Below are 26,538 nucleotides of genomic sequence, written 5' to 3'. Positions count from 1 at the left end.
CTGATGGAAGCAGTTTCATCCAAGACGAGCAGCACAAAGCAGGCTCTGCCATAACAACACCTGACAAGATAGTGAAGGCCGAGGCCTTGCTACGAGGGTGGTCACCATTGCAGGCTGAGCTATGGGCATTCGCCCAGGCACTACGGCATGCCGAAGGGAAAGGAGTCAACTTCTATACTGAGGCAAGGTATGCCTTTGCTACTTTACATGTACATGGAGCCATTTATAAAGAAAGGGGACTATTGACAGCGGGAGGAAAGGAGATTAAAATACAAAAAAGAAATCCTTCAGCTGTTAGAAGCAGTCTGGTAGCCTTCCCAAGTGGCAGTCATCCATTGTAAAGGCCATCAGCGAGGAACTGATCCAGTCAGCAATGGGAATCGGTTGGCGACCAGGCAGCCAAGGAGGCAGCAACCCATCCGAGCCCCACAGTGGGCCCCGAGTCAATCTTTAAGTCCCTCTTGGCAACAGAATTGCCTCCATCCCCGAGATATACCAAGGAAAAAGATCTATGGGCTCTAAATGAGGGAGGAATAAAAGAAAAGGAGGGCTGCTGGAAGCTCCCAGACCAAAGACTCTTTGTCTCCAGCAATGCAGAAATCCAGCTGGAAAAACAACATCATGAGAAAACTCGTTTAGGGAAAACTGCACTGGAGAGCTTACTGAGCCACTACCATTTCTTTTCTAAGCTCCCAACCCTATGTGCCTAGATCAGTGCTAGATGTATGACTTGTATGCAAAACAATGCCAGGCAACAACCAAGACCCAACCCAGGGGTGCTGACTGTTGGGACACTGCCCTTTGAAGATCTAGAAGTGGACTTTACTGAAGTCAAGCCCTATAGGGGCCATAAGTACTTCCTTGTGGTAGTCTACTACACGGGATGGGCTGAAGCCACCCCCACGTGCACTGAACAGGCACGAGAAGTGGCCAAGGCCCTGTGAAGAGACATGATCCCGAGATATGGGCTGCCTCTCTCCATAGGGTCTGACAATGGGCCAGCTTTTGTATCTCAGATAATCCAAACTCTATCCAGGACACTGGGAATCAAGTGGAAGCTTCACACTGCTTACAGGCCACAGAGCTCAGGGAAAGTTGAACGCATGAACTGTACCCTCAGGACTACCTTATCTAAACTCTGTCAGGAGACCAGTTATCTTGGATCAACATGTTACCCCCCAGCCTTACTCAAAGCCCCATGCACCCTGAGTCCTCAGGCTATCCTCCCTTTGAGATCTTATATGGAGAAAACCCCCAGGGTTAGGAAAACTCAAGGGAAACCCCCAACAACTAGCTGACCTGGAGATGTCCCGACACCTCCAGATCCTGGCAAAAGTCTTGCACCATATTGCCTGAGAAACCTTAGAAAGGACACCTGTTCCTTGGGGCAACTGGGTTCATCCCAATCACCCAGGAGATGAGGTATGGGTTAAAGATTGGAAAAAACAACCATGTCAGCAAGTTGGGACAGGCTCTCACACGGTTGTCCTGGCAACCCCTACTGCTGTTAAAGTTACAGGCATCATCCCTTGGATCCACCACACCAGAGTCAAGAAGACAGCGGCTTCCTGTAATGAGGACACCTGGAAAACAGTTCGGAACCCTGAAAATCCCCTCAAGGTCTGGTTCCAAAAACAATGGCCCTCACCTACGAAAGACACTGAGCCCTGCTCTAGTCACTCCAGAAGCTGACTAGTCCATGCAAGGCAGAAGCTTGAGACTTCTTCAGCCTTGCTCCAGCCACACTCCAGCAGCTGTTTGGTCAACACACAGCAGAAGCTTAAGGATCTGACTATCAAAATATCAATGGATATTTATTGTCAACCCTGGCCTCTATATCTGATTGGTATTATTGCTGTGCTCTTTGCTACAGGACTGGCTTCAGTCACAGCCCAGGACTGGGATTTGGGTCAGAAGCTGCAGTTAGCGCTCATCGTAGTGGGAAGCCTCATTCTTATTAGATGTCTCTTATGATCAATTCTCCCTACTAACTAAATTGCTCCACGGTATAACTGACCCCCCCCCCTTCACAATAGGTTCAGTTGCTATAGCCGTGACAACCCAAAGATGCGGAGAAAACATTTTGCTAGTGTTCAGTTATCTGTTATATGCAGGCTGCTTTGCAGCCTTTTGATGTCCCTTGCTGGAACAGCCGTTCCTTATCCATCATGCACCTGTCAACATTACAGTCAACCCTTGGAAAATCGCTTACTTAACCATCAGCTAAAACAATGTATAGATAGCCAATCCCATAGGCTGATCACCTACTGCCTTCATAACCGTGCAATGTATATCCAGGGCCCTGGTGCCAAAAATGTTTTCAAGTTATGCTCCCCGCTGCTGCTACATTTCCCCCACTAGAGGATCCAAACCCTGGGTGGTATTCTGACACCATGGCATCGCCACCATGCCCCTGCACCTCCATCTACCCCCAAATGCCAAGCAGATGTTACAACACAGAACAGCTGTCTGTCTGCCAAATAAATGGAAAAACCTACTGGACAGGGACAATAATGCAGACAAATGAAATCACGGACCAACTTTGCCCTAAAAGTCAGCCTCTGCCTATTGGCAGTATGACGCAGGTTACAGAGTTAACTCCCCCTTAGGCCCTTGTCTGTACCAAGTTCTCAACGCAATTCATCACCTTCTTAATGACACCAACCCCCAGCTGGCCGGGGATTGCTGGCTTTGCTTGTCCTTAGGAGCTCCACGGTATTTAGCTATACCAGTACCATTAAATATTGCAACAGCCATGGGAACTCCTATAGATCCACCCTTACAAGGGCCAGTCTTTTTTTTTATGTTTATTTTAATTGGAAGCTAATTACTTTACAATATTGTATTGGTTTTGCCATACATCAACATGAATCCGCCACAGGTGTACATGTGTTCCTCATCCCGAACCCCCCACCCACCTCCCTCCCTGTACCATCCCTCTGGGTCATCCCAGTGCACCAGCCCCAAGCATCCTGAATCATGCATTGAACCTGGACTGGCGATTCATTTCATATATGATATTATACATGTTTCAATGCCATTGTCCCAAATCATCCCACCCTCGCCCTCTTCCACAGAGTCCAAAAGACTGTTCTATACATCTGTGTCTCTTTTGCTGTCTTGCATACAGGGTTATCATTAAGGGCAATGAAACTCAAAAAGTTCCAGAATGCTTTACAAATGATGGAGGAATTGAACCTGTAGGCAGTTTAGCCAGGGACCAATGTAATCATGGATGAGTGGCCAACTCGTCCTCCCACAAACACAGTATGGTGCCGCCCCCATCAAGGCCTTTTCTTTGTTTGTGGGACAGATGCTTATGTCTACCAATCAACTGGATGGGTATCTGCACCTTAGCTTTCCTCACTCCCCAGATGAATATTGTCCCTAACAACCAGACTCTCATCGTACCTCTGACAGCAGATCTGTAGTCAAAAAGAGCCATCCAGTTTATACCCCTACTAGTTGGTTTGGAAATTATGACTGGGATAGGTATGGGAATAGGAAGAATTGCTTCATCAACCACCTTCTACCATACACTGTCCAAGGACTTCACAGAAGACATTGAGAGAGCAGCCACATCTTTAGTGGCTTTACAAGACCAACTAGATTGCCTGGCTGAGGTGGTTTTACAGAATAGGAGAGGGCTTGAGCTACTGACAGCTGAACAGGGAGGACTCTGCCTCTTCTTGAATGAAGAATGCTGCTTTTATGTAAACCAATCAGGAATAGTCAGGGACATAGCCCTACAACTAAGGGAATGAATCATAAAAAGGAGACAGGAACTAGCGAATTCCTAGGCTAACTGGAACAATATATGGAGCTGGGCATCGTGGCTTCTCCCTTTAACGAGTCCTCTCTTCATGTTCTTTGTGGCGCTCTTGTTTGGCCCTTTTATTCTCAATGAAATTACACAGTTCATAGCCTCTTGGAAAGAATCCATAAAGTTACAAATAGCAATAGCTCAATATAGCCCCCCTAAACAATGGAGAGCTCTGAATGTCCTACAAAACATGAGATGATGCTTTGTACAAAGAGCGATAGAAGCATCAAGAAGGGGCAATTGCCGGGGTCCAGCCCCCGCAGGATCCAGGGGAACCTGAAGGAAAAACCGCGTCGGCGGATGATTTAGAGAGAGATAAGGAAAGAGTATTATAGATGAGAAAATAGAGGAGAGAAAGAGGCTGATTTACATAGAAAGCCAATAAAACTTTGAGACAAGAAGTTTGCCCTGTTCACGGAGGCCACAGGTGCCTTCCCGGTCTCCTGAGGGAGTGAAGACGCAGAACGTCTTCCCGTTCAGGTCTTAGTAACCCGGGCAAATAAGTGAACGCAGGGAGCCTCTATGCTCCAAGCCTGAAAAAGAAAGTAAGAGAGAAAAAAAGAGGAAAAAGAAAAACACGGGGTGACCAAGCTTCTTCAAGTGAGGCCCATTGTTTTTATTTTTAAAAGGGTCTTTTATACCTTTACTTGTACATAGAGGGAAATGAAAGATGCAAAGTCATACAGAGTCAGCCGAAACATTATATCTGTTTTGTCTTTATTGAAACCAGGATTTTTCTGCAAACCTTTCCCATAAACAATATTGTGTACATTATCTTCTGGCCTTGGAGGCCTGTGAACATTTTATGACCCTCTTTTGATAAAGGCTTTTCAACCAGAAAACTTATTTTCCCCCGAAATGTTTTTTTCTTATATTTCTAATCTATGTCAGCCTCAAAAAGTATTAAACAAGTTACATTTCTCATGGAGTAAAGGTGCAGTGAGTTACAAGAAAGAACCAATTAACTCAAAAGTCTGATGTGGTTAATTTCAAGGCTACACTTGTTTTTCTTACTTTCCAACTATGTTAACTAATGCAATCCCAGGTGCACAGTGGATAAAAGATATGGGAACTTAGCAACAAGCATTGGCCAAATAATGAAATCTTACATTAGCACTACTCTAATAACTTTTAACTCTTTGAAAGGCTCTATGTTTTAGGCTTTCTGTGCCTCTCACAGTTGGGAGGCTGTAAATAATCACATGTGTAGCTGCAAGAGTCTGGATATAACTGCCAAGCAAGCTAAAATGCTAACAGAGGGGGTTTGATTTGAAATATTCTTCTCATGTCCAGGAGACTTATTAGCTATAGCCCTACGTTAATTTTCTCCAGAGAAAGGTGATCAAGGTTAGCCCCCTGTTAATGTCAGAGGAGTTGGTGAAAGTCATGAAATAGTAAGACAGACAGATTCTGGTTTGGGGGTAGATGCTCGAGAAAGCCTAGGGAGCCCGTTGAGTTCTGAAGCCTTGCTTAACAGCTCTCTTCCACATGACCTTGTCATGGGTGGGGTCTCCTGTGGTGGCTCCCGGCAGGCAATGAAGAGGAAAAGTTAAAGTTTTACCTCTTTCTCCTCCTGCCTTTGTAACTCAGCTTGCTCCTTGCAAAGTCTACATCATGTAGGTCTCAGAAACTGGGGACTCACAGTTCTAGGAACTGGAGCTTATCTCTCTCACCCTTGTCCTGCTCTTTGCAATTGCCCTAGTCCCTGCAAACCTACTTAATCATGCCTGTCCTTGTGGAAAAACTCTAACCCCTTTGTTCAGGGCTCAGAGCTTAGGGTGTTACAACCTCTGGGCCTGCCGACATAATAAACTTGAGTTCTCCAACTCTCTGAATGTGGTGCTTGGTTTCTTGAGTACTGGTTTCTGAAACAAAACCACACAAATGGAATTTATATGATAAAGCCTGTAGTCATAAGGAATGACTTTGCAGATTATCTGAAAATCAATACTGCAGTGAAAACTTACAAATGTAGTGAATGCAGCAAGGTATATGAAGCTTTTGGCCTTCAGAAAAGTCAAACTGGAGGAAAACTGTGGTAGATGTGGCAAAGCTTTGATTCTGTATTCAGACCTAACTAATCCTCAGGTAATTCTGAATTGAAATCTTACCCTTGTAATGCATGTAGTAAGACTTTCGGAAGGCATTCAGTTTTTTACAAAACATGAGAAAATACATACTGGTGAGAATCCATACATTCAGAGCACAGTCAATCACTCCAGTGGAGGAAATCATATAATGTGTGTGGCCAGGATTTCAGTAACGGGCTAATCATTCCCACCATCAGAGAATTAATAATGCAGAGAAACCTTAAAAATATGAGTGTGGCAGATCCTTCAGGTAGTGTTCAGGCCTAAAAAGACATCAGGCGACCCATACTCCAGAGACCTTTCAAATGTAATCAATGTGGCCAGGCTTCTTCTTTACACCTTAGGCTTCTTGAAAATACTCACACTGGATAAAAATTGTATCAGTGTAATAAGTGTGTCGGGGTTTTTAGGCAACAATCTGAAGTCAGGCTTCAGTAAAGAAGTCATTTTGGAGAGACAGCTTACAAGTGACATGAGTGTGTAAAACCTTTACTTGGGATTACATCTCATCATCCATCAGATCATCCATAGTAGAGAGAACCTTACCAGTGTAGAATATGTGGCAAGGCTTTTAGGTACCCCCTGTATCTCAGTGTTCACCAAATACTTTATACTTAGAAATGCAACTATTATGGCAGTTGTCACAATTACTGCTCACTCTTTAGGCATCTAAGAATATATATCCTGGAGATAAACCACACTAATACAATATTTGTGGAAAGAATTTTACCCAAACATCAAAGTTGGAAAAGATTCTGGAACAATGCTTTACAAATGCAATGGAGAAAAAAAACCAAACAAACAAAAAAACAAAACAAAACAAAACAAAAAAACCAAATGCAATGGAGGTGGAGAAAGTTTCAGCTTGAGTTGAAGTATTAGACAACAAGACTCCATTGTAAAGAGGAGTCTTGGAATTGGATGGGGAAGGGCTTTCTGCAGGCTTCAGAGTGCACTAGACTTCAGAATAGATGTCTTTCAGAGAAACCACACAGAAGTAATGTGCACGCTAAAGCTTTAACACAAAGATCAAAACGATGGAAACATGAGAGGTTTTATATGGAGAGTAAGCTTACACAGGTAATGAATTTTTTCGTGAGATATTCACGCTTTGGGCATAATGAGGTGATTTATGCAGGTCAGAAACTACAGATACACTGAATTTGGAAATACATTTAAGAAAACGTCTTTCCTCAAGATTCCACTCAAGATTCATATTGGGGAGAATCCTTAGAATTGTAATGACTTTCATAAAATTTGGGGACAGTCTTTACAATAGATCACGTGAGACGATTCATTTTAGGAATAAATAAATCTTTAATTTCCCAACAATTAACCTACTGTGTTCTGGCAGTATAATTATGTTAAGTATGTTGAAATTTCACGATCAGTGGAAATGACCCCTAATCTTTAGTATGTATTTAACTACTTGAGTTTTCTTGAGAAGGCACCATTATTTTTTATGCCATTTCCACAGGTTTGAAAACTTAGAGAATTTCATGATGGTTTCTGCAAAGAAATCAGCAAAATGAGGGACAGACTTCATTAGATGTGGATCATTAATATCCATCTTTCATGGGTAAACAGGGACACTAAAATATCAAACACAATGGAGTGTGAATTAGGATCAGTAAGGGACAGGGAACCATGTCAAACCATGACATGACTCAGCATGCTCATTATGTTCAGGATGCCCTTCTGTACACTGGCCACTGTGGTTATAGGACTGAGTGCTGTACCATCTGACCATGTAAAGAGCAAACTGTACATTAAGGGAGTTCGGCTTTTCATGGGAGGAGAGTTGACAGCTTAGTGGAGACTGATTACATGGGAGAAACTGTACCAGGGAAATGTTGGTCATTTTCTCCCTTGACTGGCAATTGCTCTTGCATATAAATGATTAATGGAAACTTATTCTTGAAATCAAGATTGCCGGGAGAAATATCAATAACCTCAGATATGCAGATGACACCACCCATATGGCAGAAAGTGAAGAGGAACTAAAAAGCCTCTTGATGTAAGTGAAAGAGGAGAGTGAAAAAGTTGGCTGAAAGCTCAACATTCAGAAAACTAAGATCATGGCATCTGGTCCCATCAGTTCATGGGAAATAGATGGGGAAACAGTGGAAACAGTGTCAGACTTTATTTTTGAGGTCTCCAAAATCACTGCTTATGATGAACGCACAAATGAAATTAAAAGACACTTGCTCCTTGGAAGAAAAGCTATGTCTATGACCAACCTAGACAGCATATTAAAAAGCAGAGACGTTACTTTGCCAACAAAGGTCCATCTAGTTAAGGCTATGGTTTTTCCTGTGGTCATGTATGGATGTGAGAGTTGGACTGTGAAGAAAGCTGAGTGCTGAAGAATTGATGCTTTTGAACTGTGGTGTTGGAGAAGACTCCTGAGAGTCCCTTGGACTGCAAGGAGATCCAACCAGTCCATTCTAAAGGAGATCAGTCCTGGGTGTTCATTGGAAGGACTGATGCTAAAGCTGAAACTCCAGTACTTTGGCCACCTCATGCAAAGAGTTGACTCATTGGAAAAGACTCTGATGCTGGGAGGGATTGGGGGCAGGAGGAGAAGGGGACGACAGAGGATGAGATGGCTGGATGGCATCACCAACTCGATGGACATGAGTTTGAGTGAACTCTGGGAGTTGGTGATGGACAGGAAAGCCTGGCGTGCTGCAATTCATGGGGTCGCAAAGAGTTGGACATGACTGAGCAACTGAACTGAACTGAACTGAACTGATTCTTGGAACTTGAATAGAGCAGTTTGTTTTTTTTTTTTTAATTGAGTCAAAAGAAACAGAAACGTACGAGTGTGTATCTGCTTTGTCATTAACTGCTGCCATTTATGTTGTGCCTCTGTTTTGTTAAGAATGTAGCTTAAGTCTTGTGCTCTAATAAAATTTGTATCATTTTCCCATAACCCTGAATACATTTAAGTGATATCTCTTTTTGAACTTGGGGCATTCTGAAATAAATGATGTAGTTTTTATTATTCATTTATTATTGGTCAAATAGTTGTGGCTCATGGGATAATTCCACAGCATGTAGGAATTTCCCAGACCAGGGATCTCTCCCATGCCTCCTTCTTGGCAGGTGGATTCCTTACCACTGAGCCACCAGGGAATTCCCAGAAATAGTTTAGAATCCACACTGTATGATGAGAATTCTTTTTGCTTGATCAGCTAGAAATTTCATATATTCAGTCCCCAACATGTTGGCTCTTGTTACTTTACAGTCACCAAAAGAACAAAATGAAACCAAATCCAAAGTTTGGTTTGGATATTGAGACAGATGAAGGCATATGCTAAAATGTTATGAGAAGGTTTGTTAACTGCTGAAGATTTCCAGTGGGAGCACAGTAGACTTCCAAGCTGTTGGGGAAAAAAAAAAAAACTTGACTAATGAGGAATGGTGACATTCTCAGAGTGCTAAGATGATTACCGGATGGCAAGGAGGGGAGGGTTCCTACTCTGGTGAGCTACTAGTTGGTATCAAAGGAAGGGGGCCTTAGTCTTTTGTCTCAGCCTGCCCAGAGAGGCAGCACAGGAAGTGGTGGTTGTTTTTGAAGTCTAAAGGAGTCAGGAGTCAAACATGGAAAAACCACAGTGAGACTGTGTAAGAAAACACTGAATGTTTGCTCATACTATGAATCTATAACATTCCCTTATGGTACACATATGTTCCATTGGTCATACTGTTGTTGAAGATGGTAGTGGCTTACTGTTTATCTATCTTACTAAATAGATAAATTACTATTTACTATGTATTGCCTAAGTCATTTTTACAGTAGCCTAATAAACATTATATATCTGTACAAAAAAAGATCTTCATGACCCATAAAACCACGATGGTGTGATCACTCACCTACAGCCAGACATCTGGAATGCAAAGTCAAGTGGGCCTTAGGAAGCATCATTACGAACAAAGCTAGCAGATGTGATGGCATTCCGGTTGAACTGTTTCAAATTCTAAAAGATGATGCTGTTAACTCTGTGGGAGAGGGCGAGGGTGGGATGATTTGGGAGAATGGCATTGAAACATGTATAACATCATATGTGAAACAGATCGCCAGTCCAGGTTTGATGCATGATACTGGATGCTCGGGTCTGGTGTACTGGGATGACCCAGAGGGATGGTATGGGGAAGGAGATGGGAGGGGGGTTCAAGATGGGGAACACCTGTACACCCATGGTGGATTCATGTTGATGTATGGCAAAACCAATACAAAATTGTAATTAGCCTCCAATTAAAATAAATAAATTTATATTTGAAAAAAGACTATGCTGTTATAGTGTTGCACTCAATATGCCAGGAAATTTGGGAAACTCAGCAGTGGCCACAGGACTGGAAAAGGTAAGTTTTCATTCCAACCCCAAAGAAAGGCAATACCAAAGAATGCTCAAAATACAGCAAAATTTCTCTCATCTCACACACTAGAAAAGAAATGCTCAAAATTCTCGAAGTCAGGCTTCAACAGTGTGTGAACTTCCAGATGTTCAAGCTGGATTTAGCAAAGGCAGAGGAACCAGAGATCAAATTGCCACCATCTGTTGGATCATGGAAAAAGCAAGATAGTTCCAGAAAAACATCTACTTTTGCTTTATTGACAATGCCAAAGCCTTTGACTGTGTGGATCAGAACAAACTGGAAAATTCTTCAAGAGATGGGAATACCAAACCACCTGACCTGCCTCCTGAGAATTCTGTATGCAGGTTAAGAAGCAACAGTTAGAACTGGACATGGAACAACAGACTGGTTCCAAATCGGGAAAGAAGTATATCAAGGCTGCATATTGTCATCCTGCTTGTTTAATGTATATGCAGATACATCATGCAAAACGTCAGGCTGGATGAAGCACAAGTTGGAATCAAGATTACTGGGAGAAATATCAACAATCTCAGATATGCAGATGACACCACCCTTATGACAGAAAGCGAAGAAGAACTAAAGAGATTCTTGATGAAAGTGAAAGAGGAGAATGAAAAAGTTGGCTTAAAACTCAACATTCAGAAAACTAAGATCATGGCATCTGGTTCCATCACTTCATGGCAAATAGAAGGGGAAACAATGGAATCAGTGACAGACTTTATTTTTGGCGGTTCCAGAATCACTACATTCGGTGATTGCAGCCATGAAATTGAAAGATGCTTGCTCCTTTGAACAAAAGTTATGACCAAACTAGACAGCATATTAAGCAGCAAAGACATTAATTTTCCAACAACAGTCAGTCTAGTCAAAGCTATGGTTTTTCCAGTGGTCATGTATGGATGTGAGAGTTGGACTATAAAGAAAGCTGAGCGCCAAAGAAATGATACTTTTGAACTGTGGTGTTGGAAAAGACTCTTGAACGTCCCTTGGACTGTAAGCAGATCCAACCAGTCTATTCTAAAGGAAATCAGTCCTGAATGTTCATTGGAAGGACTGATGCTGAAGCTGAAACTCCAATGGTTTGGCCACTTGATGCAAAGAACTGACTCATTTGAAAAGATCCTGATGCTGAGAACGATTGAAGGCAGGAGAAGGGGACGACAGAGATCGGATGGCATTACCGACTCTACGCACATGAGTTTGAATAAGCTCTGGGCGTTGATGATGGACAGAGAAGCCTGGTGTTCTGCAGTCCATGGGGTCGCAGAAAGTCAGAGAGGATTAAGTGACTGAACTGAACTGAATGAACATGATATGTTTGGAAATGTTTATTAAATAATAAATACTAAATAGAAGTCTAGTTTTCCAGAGGATACTACAGTGTTGATGTCACATTATAGAAACAAATAATATGTTCCTTGGTTCATTGTCAGTTGTAATAATTTTTTTTTTCAAAATTTTGTGATGGTTTTGCTGTACAAGAACATGAATCAGCCATAAGCATACATATGTTCCCTTACTTCTGAATCCATCTCCCTCCCCACCCTATCCCTTCAAGTCTTCACAGACCAGTGGCTCTCAGTGCCCTTTGTCATAATCAAACTCCCTCTGGCTATTTTACATATGGTAATATACATGTTCCAGTGTTATTCTCTCAAATCATACCACTCTATTATTTTTTTTCAATAGTTTTTCCTTCAGTTCAGTTCAGTTCAGTTCAGTCACTCAATCGTGTCCAACTCTTTGTGATCCCATGAACTGCAGCACATCAGGCCTCCCTGTCCATCACCAACTGCCGGAGACTACCCAAACCCATGTCCATTGAGTTGGTGATGCCATTCAACCATCTCATCCTGTCGTCCCCTTTTCCTCCTGCCCTCAATCTTTTCCACCATCAGGGTCTTCTCAAATGAGTCAGATCTTCGCATCAGGTGCCCAAAGTATTGGGAGTTTCAGCTTCAACATCAGTCCTTCCAATGAGCACCCAGGACTGATTTCCTTTAGGATGGACTGGTTGGGTCTCCTTGCAGTCCAGAGGACTCTCAAGAGTCTTCTCCAACACCACAGTTCAAAAGCATCAATTCATCAGCGCTCAGCTTTCTTTATAGTCCAAATCTCACATCCATACATGACAACTGCAAAAACAATAGCCTTGACCAGATGGACATTTGTTGACAAAGTAATGTCTTTGCTTTTTAATATGCTGTCTAGGTTGGTTATAACTTTTCTTCCAAGTAGTAGGCGTCTTTTAATTTCATGGCTGCAGTCACCATCTGCTATGATTTGGGAGCCCCCAAAATAAAGTCAGCTACTGTTTCCACTGCTTCCCCCATCTATTTGCCATAAAGTGGTGGGACCAGATGCAATGGTCTTAGATTTCTGAATGGTCATAGCAAGCACCCTCTTCCAATAACACAAGAGAAGACTACACATGGACATCAGCAGATGGTCAACACCAAAATCAGATTGATTATATTCTTTGCAGCCAAAGGTGGAGAATCTCTATACAGTCAGCAAAAACAAGACTAGGAGCTGACTGTGGCTCAGATCATGAACTCCTTATTGCCAAATTCAGACTTAAATTGAAGAAAGTGGGGAAACCACTAGACACCATTCAGGTATGACCTAAATCAAATCCCTTATGACTATACAATGGAAGTGAGAAATAGATTTAAGGGACTAGATCTGATAGACAGAGTACCTGATGAACTATGGATGGAGGTTCATGACATTGTACAGGAGACAGGAATCAAGACCATACCCAAGGAAAAAAAATGCAAAAAGCAAAATGGCTGTCTGAGGAGGCCTTACAAATAGCTGTGAAAAGAAGAGAAGTGAAAAGCAAAGGAGAAAAGGAAAGATATAAGCATCTGAATGCAGAGTTCCAAAAAATAGCAAGGAGAGATAAGAAAGCCTTCCTCAGAGATCAATGCAAAGAAATAGAGGAAAACAATATAATGGGAAAGACTAGAGATCTCTTCGAGAAAATTAGAGATACCAAGGGAAGACTTCATGTAAAGATGGGCTCGATAAAGGACAGAAATTGTCTGGACCTAACAGAAGCAGAAGATATTAAGAAGAGGTGGCAAGAATACACAGAAGAACTCTACAAAAAAGATCTTCACGACCCAGATAATCATGATGGTGTGATCACTCATCTAGAGCCAGACATCCTGGAATGTGAAGTCAAGTGGGCCTTAGAAAGCATCACTATGAACAAAGGTGACCGAATATCAGCTGAGCTATTTCAAATCCTGAAAAATGATGCTGTGAAAGTGCTGCACTCAATATGCCAGCAAATTTGGAAAACTCAGCAGTGGCCACAGGACTGCAAAATGTCGGTTTTCATTCCAATCCCAAAGAAAGGCAATACCAAAAAATGCTCAAACTACCACACAATTGTACTCATCTTACACGCTAGTAAAGTAATGCTCAAAATTCTCCAAGCCAGGCCTCAGCAATATGTGAACGGTGAACTTCCAGATATTCAATCTGGTTTTAGGAAAGACAGAGGAACCAGAGATCAAATTGCCAACATCGAACATTGGATCATCAACACCAACATTGGATCATCGAAAAAGCAAGAGAGTTCCAGAAAAACATCTGTTTTTGCTTTATTGACTATGCCAAAGCCTTTGACTGTGTGGATCACAATAAACTGTGGAAAATTCTGAAAGAGATGGGAATACCAGACCACTTGACCTGTCTCCTGAGAAACCTGTATGCAGGTCAGGAAGCAACAGTTAGAACTGGAAATGGAATAGCAGACTGGTTCCAAATAGGAAAAGGAGTACGTCAAGGTTGTATATTGTCACCCTGCTTATTTAACTTCTATGCAGAGTACATCATGAGAAATGCTGGGCTGGAAGAAGCACAAGCTGGAATCAAGATTGCTGGGAGAAATATTAATAACCTCAGATACGCAGATGACACCACCCTTATGGCAGAAAGTGAAGAAGAACTAAAGAGCCTCTTGATGAAAATGAAAGAGGAGAGTGAAAAAAATTTTTCCTTACCTTTCTTTTTTCTCTCCACATGTTATTGAGAGTCAGTTCCTAGGCAGGTTGATAAGAATTCTGGGGTCCACGAGTAGAAAGGGATCTGGGGTTCTCAACGAGGAGCTAGGGGTTTGGAATTCTCAAGGAGGAGGAAAGGACTTTTTTTTTTTTTTTTCCCCCTCTCTGCTTTCCTCAGTCTTAGTCACATAAAAGAGGTTTGGTTTTTTTTTTTTCCTTCTTCTTCAAGCCTGGAACTGATGATCATACAACTCAGTTTAAACTCTGTACTAGGGATTATATAACAACAAAGTATCCTGCTTGAGGACTGTTTCTTCTTCCTGAAAACCTTCTGACTAATCCTGATATCTTAGAATGTATATTATGCGAGTGGGTCTAGTAGGCTCTTTCTATTGTTAAGTTCTAATCCTATTATCATAAAATGTAAATTTTGGGTGTGGGTCTGGTGAAATTTTCACAAACTTGGTTTTTGATTTATTGTAATAACTAATTAAAAACACCCAGTTTCCCCCTCAGTCATTGTCTCCCATCAGGAATATTCCATAAGCCTCTTATCCTTCTCCATCAGAAGGCAGACAGACTGAAAACCACAATCACAGAAAACTAACCAATCTGATCACATGGACCACAGCCTTGTCTAACTCAATGAAACTATGAGCCATCCTGTGTAGGGCCACCCAAGATGGACAAGTCATGGTGGAGAGTTCTGACAAAACGTGGTCCAGTGGATAAAGGAATGGCAAACCACTTCAGTATTCTTGCCTTGAGAACCCCATGAACCATATGAAAAGACCAAAAGATAGGGCACTGAAAATCAAACTCCCCAGGTAGGTAGGTACCCAAATGCAACTAGAGATCAGGAGAACTAACTCCAGAAAGAATGAAGAGATGGAACCAAAGCAAACACAACACCAAATTGTGGATGTGACTGGTGATGAAAGTAAAGTCCGAGGCTGTAAAGAGCAATATTGCCAGAAACCTGGAATGAATCAAGGAATGAACCTGCAGTGAGTCCATGAATCAAGGCAAATTGGAAGTGGTCAAATGGGAGATGGAAAGAGTGAGCATCAATATTTTAGGTATCAGTGAACTAAAATAGATTGGGGTGGGTGAAATTAACTCAGATGACCATTATATCTACTACTGTGGGCAGGAATCCCTTAGAAGAAATGGAGTAGCCATCATAGTCAACAAAAGAGTCCGAAATGCAGTACTTGGATGCAGTCTCAAAAAAGACATAATGATCTCTGTTCGTTTCTAAGGCAACCCTTCAATATCACAGTAATCCAAGTCTGTGGCCTGACGAATAATGTTGAAGAAGCTGAAGATGAACAGCTCTATGAAGACCTAAAAGACCTTCTAGAATTAACACCCAAAAAAGATGTCCTTTTCATTATAGGGGACTGGAATGCAAAAGTACAAAGTCAAGAAACACCTGGAGTAACAGGCAAATTTGGCCTTGGAGTACAGAATAAAGCAGGGCAAGGGCTAACAGAGTTTTGCCAAGAGAACACACTGGTCATAGCAAACACCCTCTTCTAAAAACACAAGAGAAGACTCTAGACATGGACATCACCAGATGGTCAATACTAAAATCAGATTGATTATATTCTTGCACAGCCAAAGAGGGAGAAGCTCTATACAGTCAGCAAAAACAAGGCCGGAAGCTGACTGTGGCTCAGATTAAGAATTCCTTATTGCCAAATTTAAACTGAAATTGAAAAAAGTAGGGAAAACCATTAGAGCCTTCAAGTATGACCTAAATAAAATCCCTTAGATTATACAGTTAAAGTGAGAAATAGTTTTAAGGGACTAGATCTAATAGAGTGCCTGAAGAATTATGGATGGAGATTCGTGACATTGAACTGGAGGCAGGTATCAGGACCATCCCCAAGAGAAAGAAATGCAAAAAGCCAAAATGGTTGTCTGAGGAAGCCTTACAAACAGCTATTAAAAGAAAAGAAGCAAAAAGCAAAGGAGAAAAGGAAAGATATATCCATTTCAATGCAGAGTTTGAAAGAATAACAAGATAAGGAAGCCATCCTCAGTGATCAATGCAAAGAAATAGAGGAAAACAATGGAATGGGAAAGACTAGAGATCTTTTCAAGAAAATTAGAGATACCAAGGAATATTTTCATGCAAGGATGGGCACAATAAAGACAGAAATGATATGGACCTAACAGAAGCAGAAGATATTAAGAAGTGGCAAGAATACACAGAAGTATACAAAAAAGATCTTCATGACCCAGATAACCACGATGGTGTGATCACTAACCTAGAGCCAGACATCCTGGAATGTAAAGTCACGTGGGCCTTAGGAAGCATCACTATGAACAAAGCTAGTGGAGGTGATGGAATTCCAGTTGAGCTATTTCAAGTTCTAAAAGACGATGCTGTGAAAATGCTGCACTCAATATGCCAGCAAATTTGGAAAACTCAGCAGTGGCCACAGGACTGGAAAAGATCCGTTCTCATTCCAATCCCAAAGAAAGGTAATGCCAAAGAATGCTCAAACTACCGCACAATTTATTTCATATCACATGCTAGTAAAGTAATGCTCAAAATTCTCCTAGCCAGGTTTCAACCGTATGTAAACCATGAACTTCCATATGTTCAACCTGGATTTAGAAAAGGCAGAGGAACCAGAAGTCAAATTGCCAACATCTGCTGGATCATGGAAAAAGCAAGACAGTTCCAGAAAAACATCTACTTTTGCTTTATTGACAATGCCAAGGCCTTTGACTGTGTGGATCAGAACAAACTGGAAAATTCTTCAAGAGATGGGAATACCAAACCACCTGACCTGCCTCCTGAGAATTCTGTATGCAGGTCAAGAAGCAACAGTTAGAACTGGACATGGAACAACAGACTGTTCCAAATTGGGAAAGGAGTACATCAAGGCTGCATATTGTCACCCTGGTCATTTAACGTATGCGCAGAGTACATCATGTGAAATGCCAGGCTGGATGAAGCACAAGTTGGAATCAAGATTACTGGGAGAAATATCAATACCCTCAGATATGCAGATAACACCACCCTTATGGCAAAAAGTGAAGAACTAAAAAGTCTCTTGATGAAAGTTGAAGAGGAGAGTGAAAAAGTTGGCTTAAAGCTCAACATTCAGAAAACTAAGATCATGGCATCCAGTCCCATCACTTCATCTCAAATACATGGGGAAACAATGGAATTAGTGACAGACTTTATGTTTTGGAGCTCCAAAATCACTGCAGATTGTGACTGCAGCCATGAAATTAAAAGATGCTTGCTCCTTGGAAGAAAAGCTATGACCAACCTAGACAGCTTATTAAAAAGCAGAGACATTATTTTGCCAACAAAAGTCTGTCTAGTGAAAGCTATGGTTTTTGCAGTAGTCATGTATGGATGTGAGAGATGGACTATAAAGAAAGCTGAGTGTCAAAGAATTGATGGTATTGAACCGTGGTGTTGGAGAAGCCTCTTGAGAGTCCCTTGGACTGAAAGGAGATCCAACCAGTCCATCCTAAAGGAAATCAGTCCTGAATGTTCATTGGAAGGACTGATGCTGAAGCTGAAACTCCAGTACTTTGGCCATCTGTTGAGAATAACTGACTCATTGGAGAATACCCTGACGGTCAGAAAGATTGAAGGTGGGAGGAGAAGGGGATGACAGAGGATGAATTGGTTGGATGGCATCACCGACTTGGTTCACATGAGTTTGGGTAAGCTCCAGGAGTTGGTGATGGACAAGGAAGCCTGGTGTTCTGCAGTCCATGGAGTTGCAAAGAGTTGGACACAACTGAGCGACTGAACTGTACTGAATGAGTAAATAATTTCCTTGCTGAAGACTATCAAGGGGGACACTCTCCACCCCCTTCCAATGTCTATGTCAGAGGCTTTCTCTGTCCCTGTTTATACTTTAATAAAACTCTGCTGCACAAAAGCTCTTGAGTGAATAAGCCTGGTCCCTGTTCTCAAAGCTAAGTCTTCTTCAGAGATCAAGAATCCGACACCGTTCACAGTAAGCTGTCATCCTGCAGGCTCGTCCGGGATCTTCAGGACAAGGTAAGAAGGCTCAGAGCTCTAGCCTTTCTTCTTCTCAATATACACATTTTCTGCCTTACTTTACTAACTCTACGGTGTACTTGTGTGAATGAATGACACACCCTGCGCGAAGCAAGTGATGAGCCCTGCTCTGTGGTTTTGTGGTGCCTCATAAGACTGAAGGCAGCCCCCAAAAGGGAAGCCTTGTTGGGGGTCTGTGCCGACCTGCCAATGCCGAGACACCCAACATCCCTGGGAGGGGAGAGGCCAGAGATGGGCAAAGCGTGTGGACTGAACTTTCCTTACTTGGTCTTTTCCTGGTCTCTTTGCCCATTTTGTAATTGTATGGGGAATTAGAACCACTGTCGGATCATAGACTTTCAAGGGACTTGTGATCCATGCTGTTACTATGTACTTTTACTTAGATCCCTAAGTATGGAAGTGCCTAGCCTTGCTAAGAGCCGAAAATTACTAGAAGCACGTATGGAGCAAGGTGGAACTCTGGCTCCAGGAATGTCTCTCAGGCTAGAGGTCACTCTCTTGCCTGCCTGCCTAAGGGGCCAGCGACCTGAAAATGAGTCTTTGTCATGGCTGTGCCTCCTAACTATATGGATAGAAGCACTGCTGGTGGTCACTGCTGGTGACCGTAAGGTTTTTGAGGATGCAGATCAGTAATTGCAGGATCTGAACAGATTGGAAGTACAGTGGGCTTCTTCCTTTGGTGTAGTGGTAACTGTTAGTGGATCAGAGGAGGCTCTGGTGGCTTTTGTCTCAACACCCTAGATATTCCTTTTGTGGAATCTGGGAATGAACTGGAAGGATTGGTCCTAGTAGCTTGAGGACAAAAATCACTTTTTCCTCACCCGCAAACCCTCCACCACCTCTCTTGCGATCAAATATACTGGTGTGGTGACACTCAGAAGGGACATCTTGGTTCTTGTTCATCCCTTTATGACTCAACAGCTTCTACTGCGGTCAGGACTGTACTCAGGAATGTGCCCAGACACACGTAAAATGGATGCTTTCGCTAGTAGTCCTAGCTTGGGAAACATTCTGGGAAACTACTCTGGCAAATCAAAGAAAGGTCTTGGTGGTAAGGAACTGAAAATCAATCTGGGATGCCATCAGGTCTACCCCTGGTGAATCTCCAGTCCGCCTCGGTGGTAGAACTGGGAGGGACGAGTAAGATGCCTGCATCAGTAAGGGACAGACTAAGTCCGACCAGGGAAGGAAAGCTTCAGTGGAGAGTCTGTCTACACCCCCACCTAGAGCAGGGAGGGACTCTTTGGTGGAAAGGAGCCATGGCTGTGAATGCTGCTTTGTTTCTGTCTCACAGATGGGAGCTAACAGTTCCATAAACACTCATTTAAAATGTATTTGAAAAAGTGGGATAAGTTTGATCCCCAGAGTTTCAATAGACATGCCTGATCTTCTTCTGTGATACTGAATGGCCACAGTATTCTTTGGAAGACTGGGGACGCTGGCCTGTTGAAGGGTCTCTTAATTACAATACTGTTTTACTAGACCGGTTCTGTGGAAAACAAGAGAAATGGGCAGAAGTGCCATATGTGTCGCTCTTTATTTTTATGCGAGACACTCCTGACTTGTGTCCTAAGGGTGCAGATTTGGGTGTAAAACCTTCATCTCCCTCCTGTCCTCCTACTTTGCTCCTGTATCTGGGACTCCCAACTGAACAGGCTGAGAGTCGGGACACCCTTCCAGGAGGGGTTGTCTCAGTCTCAGTAGAAATTCAAATAGTATCAGTTGCAATAGAGACTATTGAGAGGATCCAAAAAGTACACAGAAGACTTTAAGGGACTAACTTTACTTTATGAGCTTACTTGGAGAGATGTGGCGGATGCGACTGGCGCACTAAGCGTGGGCGGCTGCTACCGGTGCACTAAGCGAGGCCGAGAGGAGCTACCCCACGTCCAAGGTCAGGGGCAGCAGCCGAGAGTGCCAGGCTGCGATGGCACAGGAACGGCCAAGAGGAGCTACCCAAGTCAGAGGTCAGGGGTGGCGGCCGGGAGGAGCCACCCTTGTGCCCGAGGCCAGAGGCGGTAGCCAGGAGGAGCAACACCATGCCCGAGGCCAGGGGCGGCTGGGAGAGGTGGCTGCACATACAAAGAGAGGTGGCTGCACGGGCGCAGGAGGGCCTAGAGGAGCGATCCCACATTGAAGGTCAGGAAGGGTGGTGGTGAGGAGATACCCCTCGTCCAAGGTAAGAGAAACCCAAGTAAGATGGTAGGTGTTGCAAGAGGGCATCAGAGGGCAGACACACTGAAACCATACTCACAGAAAACTAGTCAATTTCATCACACTAGGACCACAGCCTTATCTAACTCAATGAAACTAAGCCATGCCCGCTGGGCAACCCAAGATGGGCGGGTTATGGTGGAGAGGTCTGACAGAATGTGGTCCACTGGAGAAGGGAATGACAAACCACTTCAGTATTCTTTCTTTGAGAACCCCATGAACAGTATGAAAAGGCAAAATCATAGGATACTGAAAGAGGAACTCCCCAGGTCAGTAGGTGCCCAATATACTACTGGAGATCAGTGGAGAAACAACTCCCGAAAGAATGAAGGGATGGAGCCAAAGCAAAAACAATGCCCAGCTGTGGATGTGACTGGTGATAGAAGCAAGGTCTGATGCTGTAAAGAGCAATATTGCATAGGAACTGGAATGTCAGGTCCATGAATCAAGGCAAATTGGAAGTGGTCAAACAGGAGATGGAAAGAGTGAACATCGACATTCTAAGAATCAGCGAACTAAAATGGACTGGAATGGGTGAATTTAACTCAGATGACTATTATATCTACTACTGCGGGCAGGAATTCCCTCAGAAGAAATGGAATAGCCATCATGGTCAACAAAACAGTCCAAAATGCAGTACTTCGATGCAATCTCAATAACGACAGAATGATCTCTGTTCGTTTCCAAGGCAAACCATTCAATATCACAGTAATCCAAGTTTATGCCCCACCAGTAATGCTGAAGAAGCTGAAGTTGAACGGTTCTGTGAAGACCTACAAGGCCTTTTAGAACTAACACCCAAAAAAGATGTCCTTTTCATTATAGGGGACTGGAATGCAAAAGTAAGAAGTCAAGAAACACCTGGAGTAACAGGCAAATTTGGCCTTGGAATGCGGAATGAAGCAGGGCAAAGACTAATAGAGTTTTGCCAAGAAAATGCACTCGTCATAGTAAACACCCTCTTCCAACAACACAAGAGAAGACTCTACACATGGACATCACCAGATGGTCAATACCAAAATCAGATTGATTATATTCTTTGCAGCCAAAGATGGAAAAGCTCTATACAGTCAACAAAAACAAGACTAGGAGCTGACTGTGGCTCAGATCATGAACTCCTTATTGCCAAATTCAGACTCAAATTGAAGAAAGTAGGGAAAACCCCTAGACCATTCAGGTATGACCTAAATCAAATCCCTTATGATTATACAGTAGAAGTGAGAAATAGATTTAAGGGTCTAGATCTGATAGATAGAGTGCCTGATGGAATGAGGTTCGTGACATTGTACAGGAGACAGGGATCAAGACCATCCCCACGGAAAAGAAATGCAAAAAAGCAAAATGGCTGTCTGAGGAGGCCTTACAAATAGCTGTGAAAAGAAGAGAAGCGAAAAGCATAGGAGAAAAGGAAAGATATAAGCATCTGAATGCAGAGTTCCAAAGAATAGCAAGAAGAGATAAGAAAGCCTTCTTCAGTGATTAATGCAAAGAAATAGAGGAAAACAACAGAATGGGGAAAACTAGAGATCTCTTCAAGAAAATTAGAGATACAAAGGCAACATTTCATGCAAAGATGAGCTCGATAAAGGACAGAAATGGTCTGGACCTAACAGAAGCAGAAGATATTAAGAAGAGGTGGAAAGAATACACATAAGAACTCTACAAAAAAGATCTTCATGACCCAGATAATCACGATGGTGTGATCACTCATCTAGAGCCAGACATCCTGGAATGTGAAGTCAAGTGGGCCTTAGAAAGCATCACTACGAACAAAGCTAGTGGATGTGATGGAATTCCAGTTGAGCTGTTTGAAATCCTGAAAGATGATGACGTGAAAGTGCTGCACTCAATATGCCAGCAAATTTGGAAAACTCAGCAGTGGCCAGCACTTCCCTGGTGGCTCAGAGGTTAAAGCATCTGCCTCCAATGCGGGAGACCTGGGTTCGATCCCTGGGTCAGGAAGATCCTCTGGAGAAGGAAATGGCAATCCAATCCAGTATTCTTGCCTGGAGAATCCCATGGATGGAGAAGCCTAGTAGGTTATAGTCCACGGGGTCGCAAAGAGTCAGACACGACTGAGCAACTTCACCTTCACCTTACAAGCAGTGGCCACAGGACTGGAAAAGGTCAGTTTTCATTCCAATCCCAAAGAAAGGCAATGCCAAAGAATGCTCAAACTACCACACAGTTGCACTCATCTCACATGCTACTAAAGTAATGCTCAAAATTCTCTGAGCCATGCTTCAGCAATACGTCAACCATGAAATCCCTGATGTTCAAGCTGGTTTTAGAAAAGGCAGAGGAACCAGAGATCAAATTGCCAACATCCGCTGGATCACGGAAAAAGCAAGACAGTTCCAGAAAAACATCTATTTCTGCTTTATCGACTATGCCAAAGCCTTTGATTGTGTGGATCACAAGAAACTGTGGAAAATTCTGAAAGAGATGGGAATACCAGACCACCTAACCTGCATCTTGAGAAATCTGTATGCAGGTCAGGAAGCAACAGTTAGAACTGGATATGGAACAACAGACTGGTTCCAAATAGGAAAAGGAATACATCAAGGCTGTATATTGTCACCCTGCTTATTTAACTTATATGTAGAGTACATCATGAGAAATGCTAGGCTGGAAGAAGCACAAGCTGGAATCAAGATTGCTGGGAGAAATATCAATAACCTCAGATATGCAGATGACACCACCCTTATCGCAGAAAGTGAAGAGGAACTAAAAAGCCTCTTGATGAAAGTGAAAGTGGAGGGTAAAAAAGTTGGCTTGAAGCTCAACATTCAGAAAACGAAGATCATGGCATCCGGTCCCATCACTTCATGAGAAATAGATGGGAAAAGAGTGGAAACAGTGTCAGACTTTATTTTGGGGGGCTCCAAAATCACTGCAGATGGTGACTGCAACCAGGAAATTAAAAGACGCTTACTCTTTGGAAGAAAAGTTATGACCAACCTAGATAGCATATTCAAAAGCACAGACATTACTTTGCTGACTAAGGTCCGTCTAGTCAAGCCTATGGTTTTTCCTGTGGTCATGTATGGATGTGAGACTTGGAGTGTGAAGAAGGCTGAGCACCAAAGAATTGAAGCTTTTGAACTGTGGTGTTGGAGAAGACTCTTGAGGGTCCCTTGCACTGCAAGGAGATCCAACTAGTCCATTCCGAAGGAGATCAGCCCTGGGATTTCTTTGGAAGGAATGATGCTGAAGCTGAAACTCCAGTACTTTGGCCACCTCATGCGAAGAGTTGACTCATTGGAAAAGACTCTGATGCTAGGAGGGATTGGGGGCAGGAGGAGAAGGGGACAACAGAGGATGCGATGACTGAATGGCATCATTCACTCAATGGACGTGAGTCTGAGTGAACTCCGGGATTTGGTGATGGACAGGGAGGCCTGGCGTGTTGTGATTCATGGGGTCGCAAAGAGTCGGACACGACTGAGTGACTGAACTGAATTGAATGTATGTATTGGGACAGATGCTAACTCCTGACTCGAAAACTTGAATTTTGGAGAAGATGCTACTTTTCTAGATGAATGGCTTGAACATAAAACAAGGGCAAGAGGGAACATGAAATAGCCCTCCTTCCTATTAGGAGCCAAGCAGTTCCTATAACAGAGCTACTTTTTCAGATGTATTCTTGAAGGACTCAAGCGAGTGTGTGCTAAGACTGACAAATGCTAAGTTGTTTGACATAGAATAGGGAGAGAAAGAACAGGGAGACATAGAACAGGGAGATAGAGAAAGTCCTGGTAAATTCCTAGATAGACTAATGGGAGGCTCTCCACAAATTTACTGATGTTGATCTCGAAATTGCAGATGGGGAAATGATCTTAAAGATAGGTTTCTCAGTAGGCTCCAGATATCTGCCGTAATTTATGAAATCAGGGTATGGACCAAATCAGTCTTTAGATAATCTGTTGCAACTGGCTCAGACAGTATATTATGGTAGAGAATACGAGGAGGAAAATAGGAGGGAAAAAAGAACCAGGCAAAAGATTGAAGCCCCAACAATGGCTGTTAGACCTGCTCTGAAATAGCCTGAGAAAAATGTCCAGAGGGACCCAGGTGAAAGGGGATGAGCTTATTATTACTGTGGGAAGGAAGGGCATCTCAAGCAGAATTGCCCCCAGCTCCATGTCCAGTCTGCAAGGGACCACACTGGAAAAGAGAGTGCCCTCCAAGGTTTAGGTTCCAGGGGTCAGACTCTCAAGACAACTGGGACCAAAGGTGCCTGGGGGTCCCCACACAAGCTCCCAACCTATTAACACCTGAAGAACCTCAGGTATTAATACCTGGAGGGCCAATCAGTCAATTTTCTTTCGGACACCAGGGCAACTTTCTGCTCCTTAAAGCCCCTGGTCTGCTCCTCCTGATCTACTACAGTAATGGGGCTGTCTGGATGAGCCAAATCTGTTTCAATCATTGATTTGAAGAATGCTTTCTAGAGTTAAAGCTATCTTAGATCATCCTCTCCCTATGACTTTAAGACAATTGAGAGGATCCTGGGCATTACAGGCTACTGCCACATTTGGATTCCAGGTTATGGGGACTTATCCGTCCTTTATATAAACTTATAACTGGGACTCAGCAGGCCCAAACCAACAAGCTGGTTTGGTCCCTAAAGACTCAAAAGGCTTTTAAGTCTCTTTAAACTGCTCTCTTGCAGGCTGTCACTTTGAGCTTGCCACAGGATCAGAGTTTGTTACTGGAAAAAAAAAAAAACAAAAACAGGCTATGGCCACATGGTTTAGCAGTAATTGTTACTATTGTTTTGCTAATGCATAAAGCTCAAAAGTTTATAAATGGGTGAAATTTTACTGTACTGACTTCTCCTGATGTAAGTGGGATCTTAAACTCTAAAGTTCAGAGCAACAATGCTCCATCTTTAAAGCTGCTATAACTCAAGAGTTGTCAAAAATTCTAGGAATAGAATATCACTTACACTGTTCCTGGAGACCCCAATCTTCAGAAGCTGAAAAGGCTAATAGCATTATTAAGAGGCATCTGTGTAAGCTAACTCAGGAAACACAAGACAGTTGGTTTAAAGTTCTACCTGTAGCTTTAATGAGGACTTGAACTGCCACTAAGAAGGTATTCTTTCTATGACAGACTGTTTTTATGCACAGATCTTGAAGCTTTAAAATTAACTATGTGACTCAGCTTTTAGCTTTTCAACAGACATTACCAGGAGGTTAACTCCTGACTCAGCCTTTGAGTCAAACTAGCCACTGTTTAGGAGAAGGCAATGGCAACCCACTCCAGTACTCTTGCCTAAAAAATCCCATGGATGGAGGAGCCTGGTAGGCTGTAGTCCATGGGGTCGCGAAGAGTTGGACACAACTGAGTGACTTCCCTTTCACTTTTCACTTTCATGCATTGGAGAAGGAAATGGCAACCCACTCCAGTGTTCTTGCCTGGAGAATCCCAGGGACGGGGGGAGCCTGGTGGGCTACTGTCTCTGGGGTCGCACAGAGTCAGACAAGACTGAAGTGACTTAGTAGCAGTAGCAGAAGGGCTTATTAGACGCTGAGTCTGTGGTTCTTTTGTTCTAACCAGTAGGTGCTTGAGCCTTTCTCTTGTGTGTCACTGGGGTCTGGGAGACTTCAGCTTTTCTATGAACAAGAGACAGAAAAGAAAGACATATATTATATGGTATCACTTATCTGTGGAATCTAAACAAAGGGTACAAATGAACTTCTCTACAAAACAGGAATAGAGGTGCTTACATACAAAACAACGTATGGTTATCAGGGCGTGAGAGGTGAAGGAATAAATTGGGAGATGTGGATTAACATACCTTTCACTTCATCTCACTACTATGCATAAAGTTAATAAGGAATGAGGACCTATATCGCACAGGGAATTCTACTAAATACTCTGTAATGAGCTATATGGAGAAAAAAAACCTTAAAAAGAATGGATATATGTATATGTATTCTG

The 26,538-nt window shown here is 42.8% G+C and overlaps 1 protein-coding gene across 1 annotated transcript in view; it reads left to right on the top strand.

Moving 5' to 3' along the window:
* The first annotated feature begins 1,168 nt into the window (after positions 1 to 1,168).
* Positions 1,169 to 26,538, top strand: part of LOC101110131 (zinc finger protein 845-like) — a 47,290-nt gene continuing 21,920 nt past the window's right edge. The window contains exons 1-3 of the mRNA XM_042231406.1: positions 1,169 to 1,259; positions 2,610 to 2,715; positions 3,131 to 3,200. Of these exons, the coding sequence (XP_042087340.1) occupies positions 1,169 to 1,259; positions 2,610 to 2,715; positions 3,131 to 3,200 (267 nt within the window). The remainder of the gene's footprint in view (positions 1,260 to 2,609; positions 2,716 to 3,130; positions 3,201 to 26,538) is intronic.

Source organism: Ovis aries, chromosome 14 (assembly GCF_016772045.2).
Source record: "Ovis aries strain OAR_USU_Benz2616 breed Rambouillet chromosome 14, ARS-UI_Ramb_v3.0, whole genome shotgun sequence".
Taxonomy (NCBI): Eukaryota; Metazoa; Chordata; class Mammalia; order Artiodactyla; family Bovidae; genus Ovis; species Ovis aries.
The sequence above is the reverse complement of the archived record's forward strand: the minus strand, read 5'-3'. Positions and strand labels throughout refer to the sequence as shown.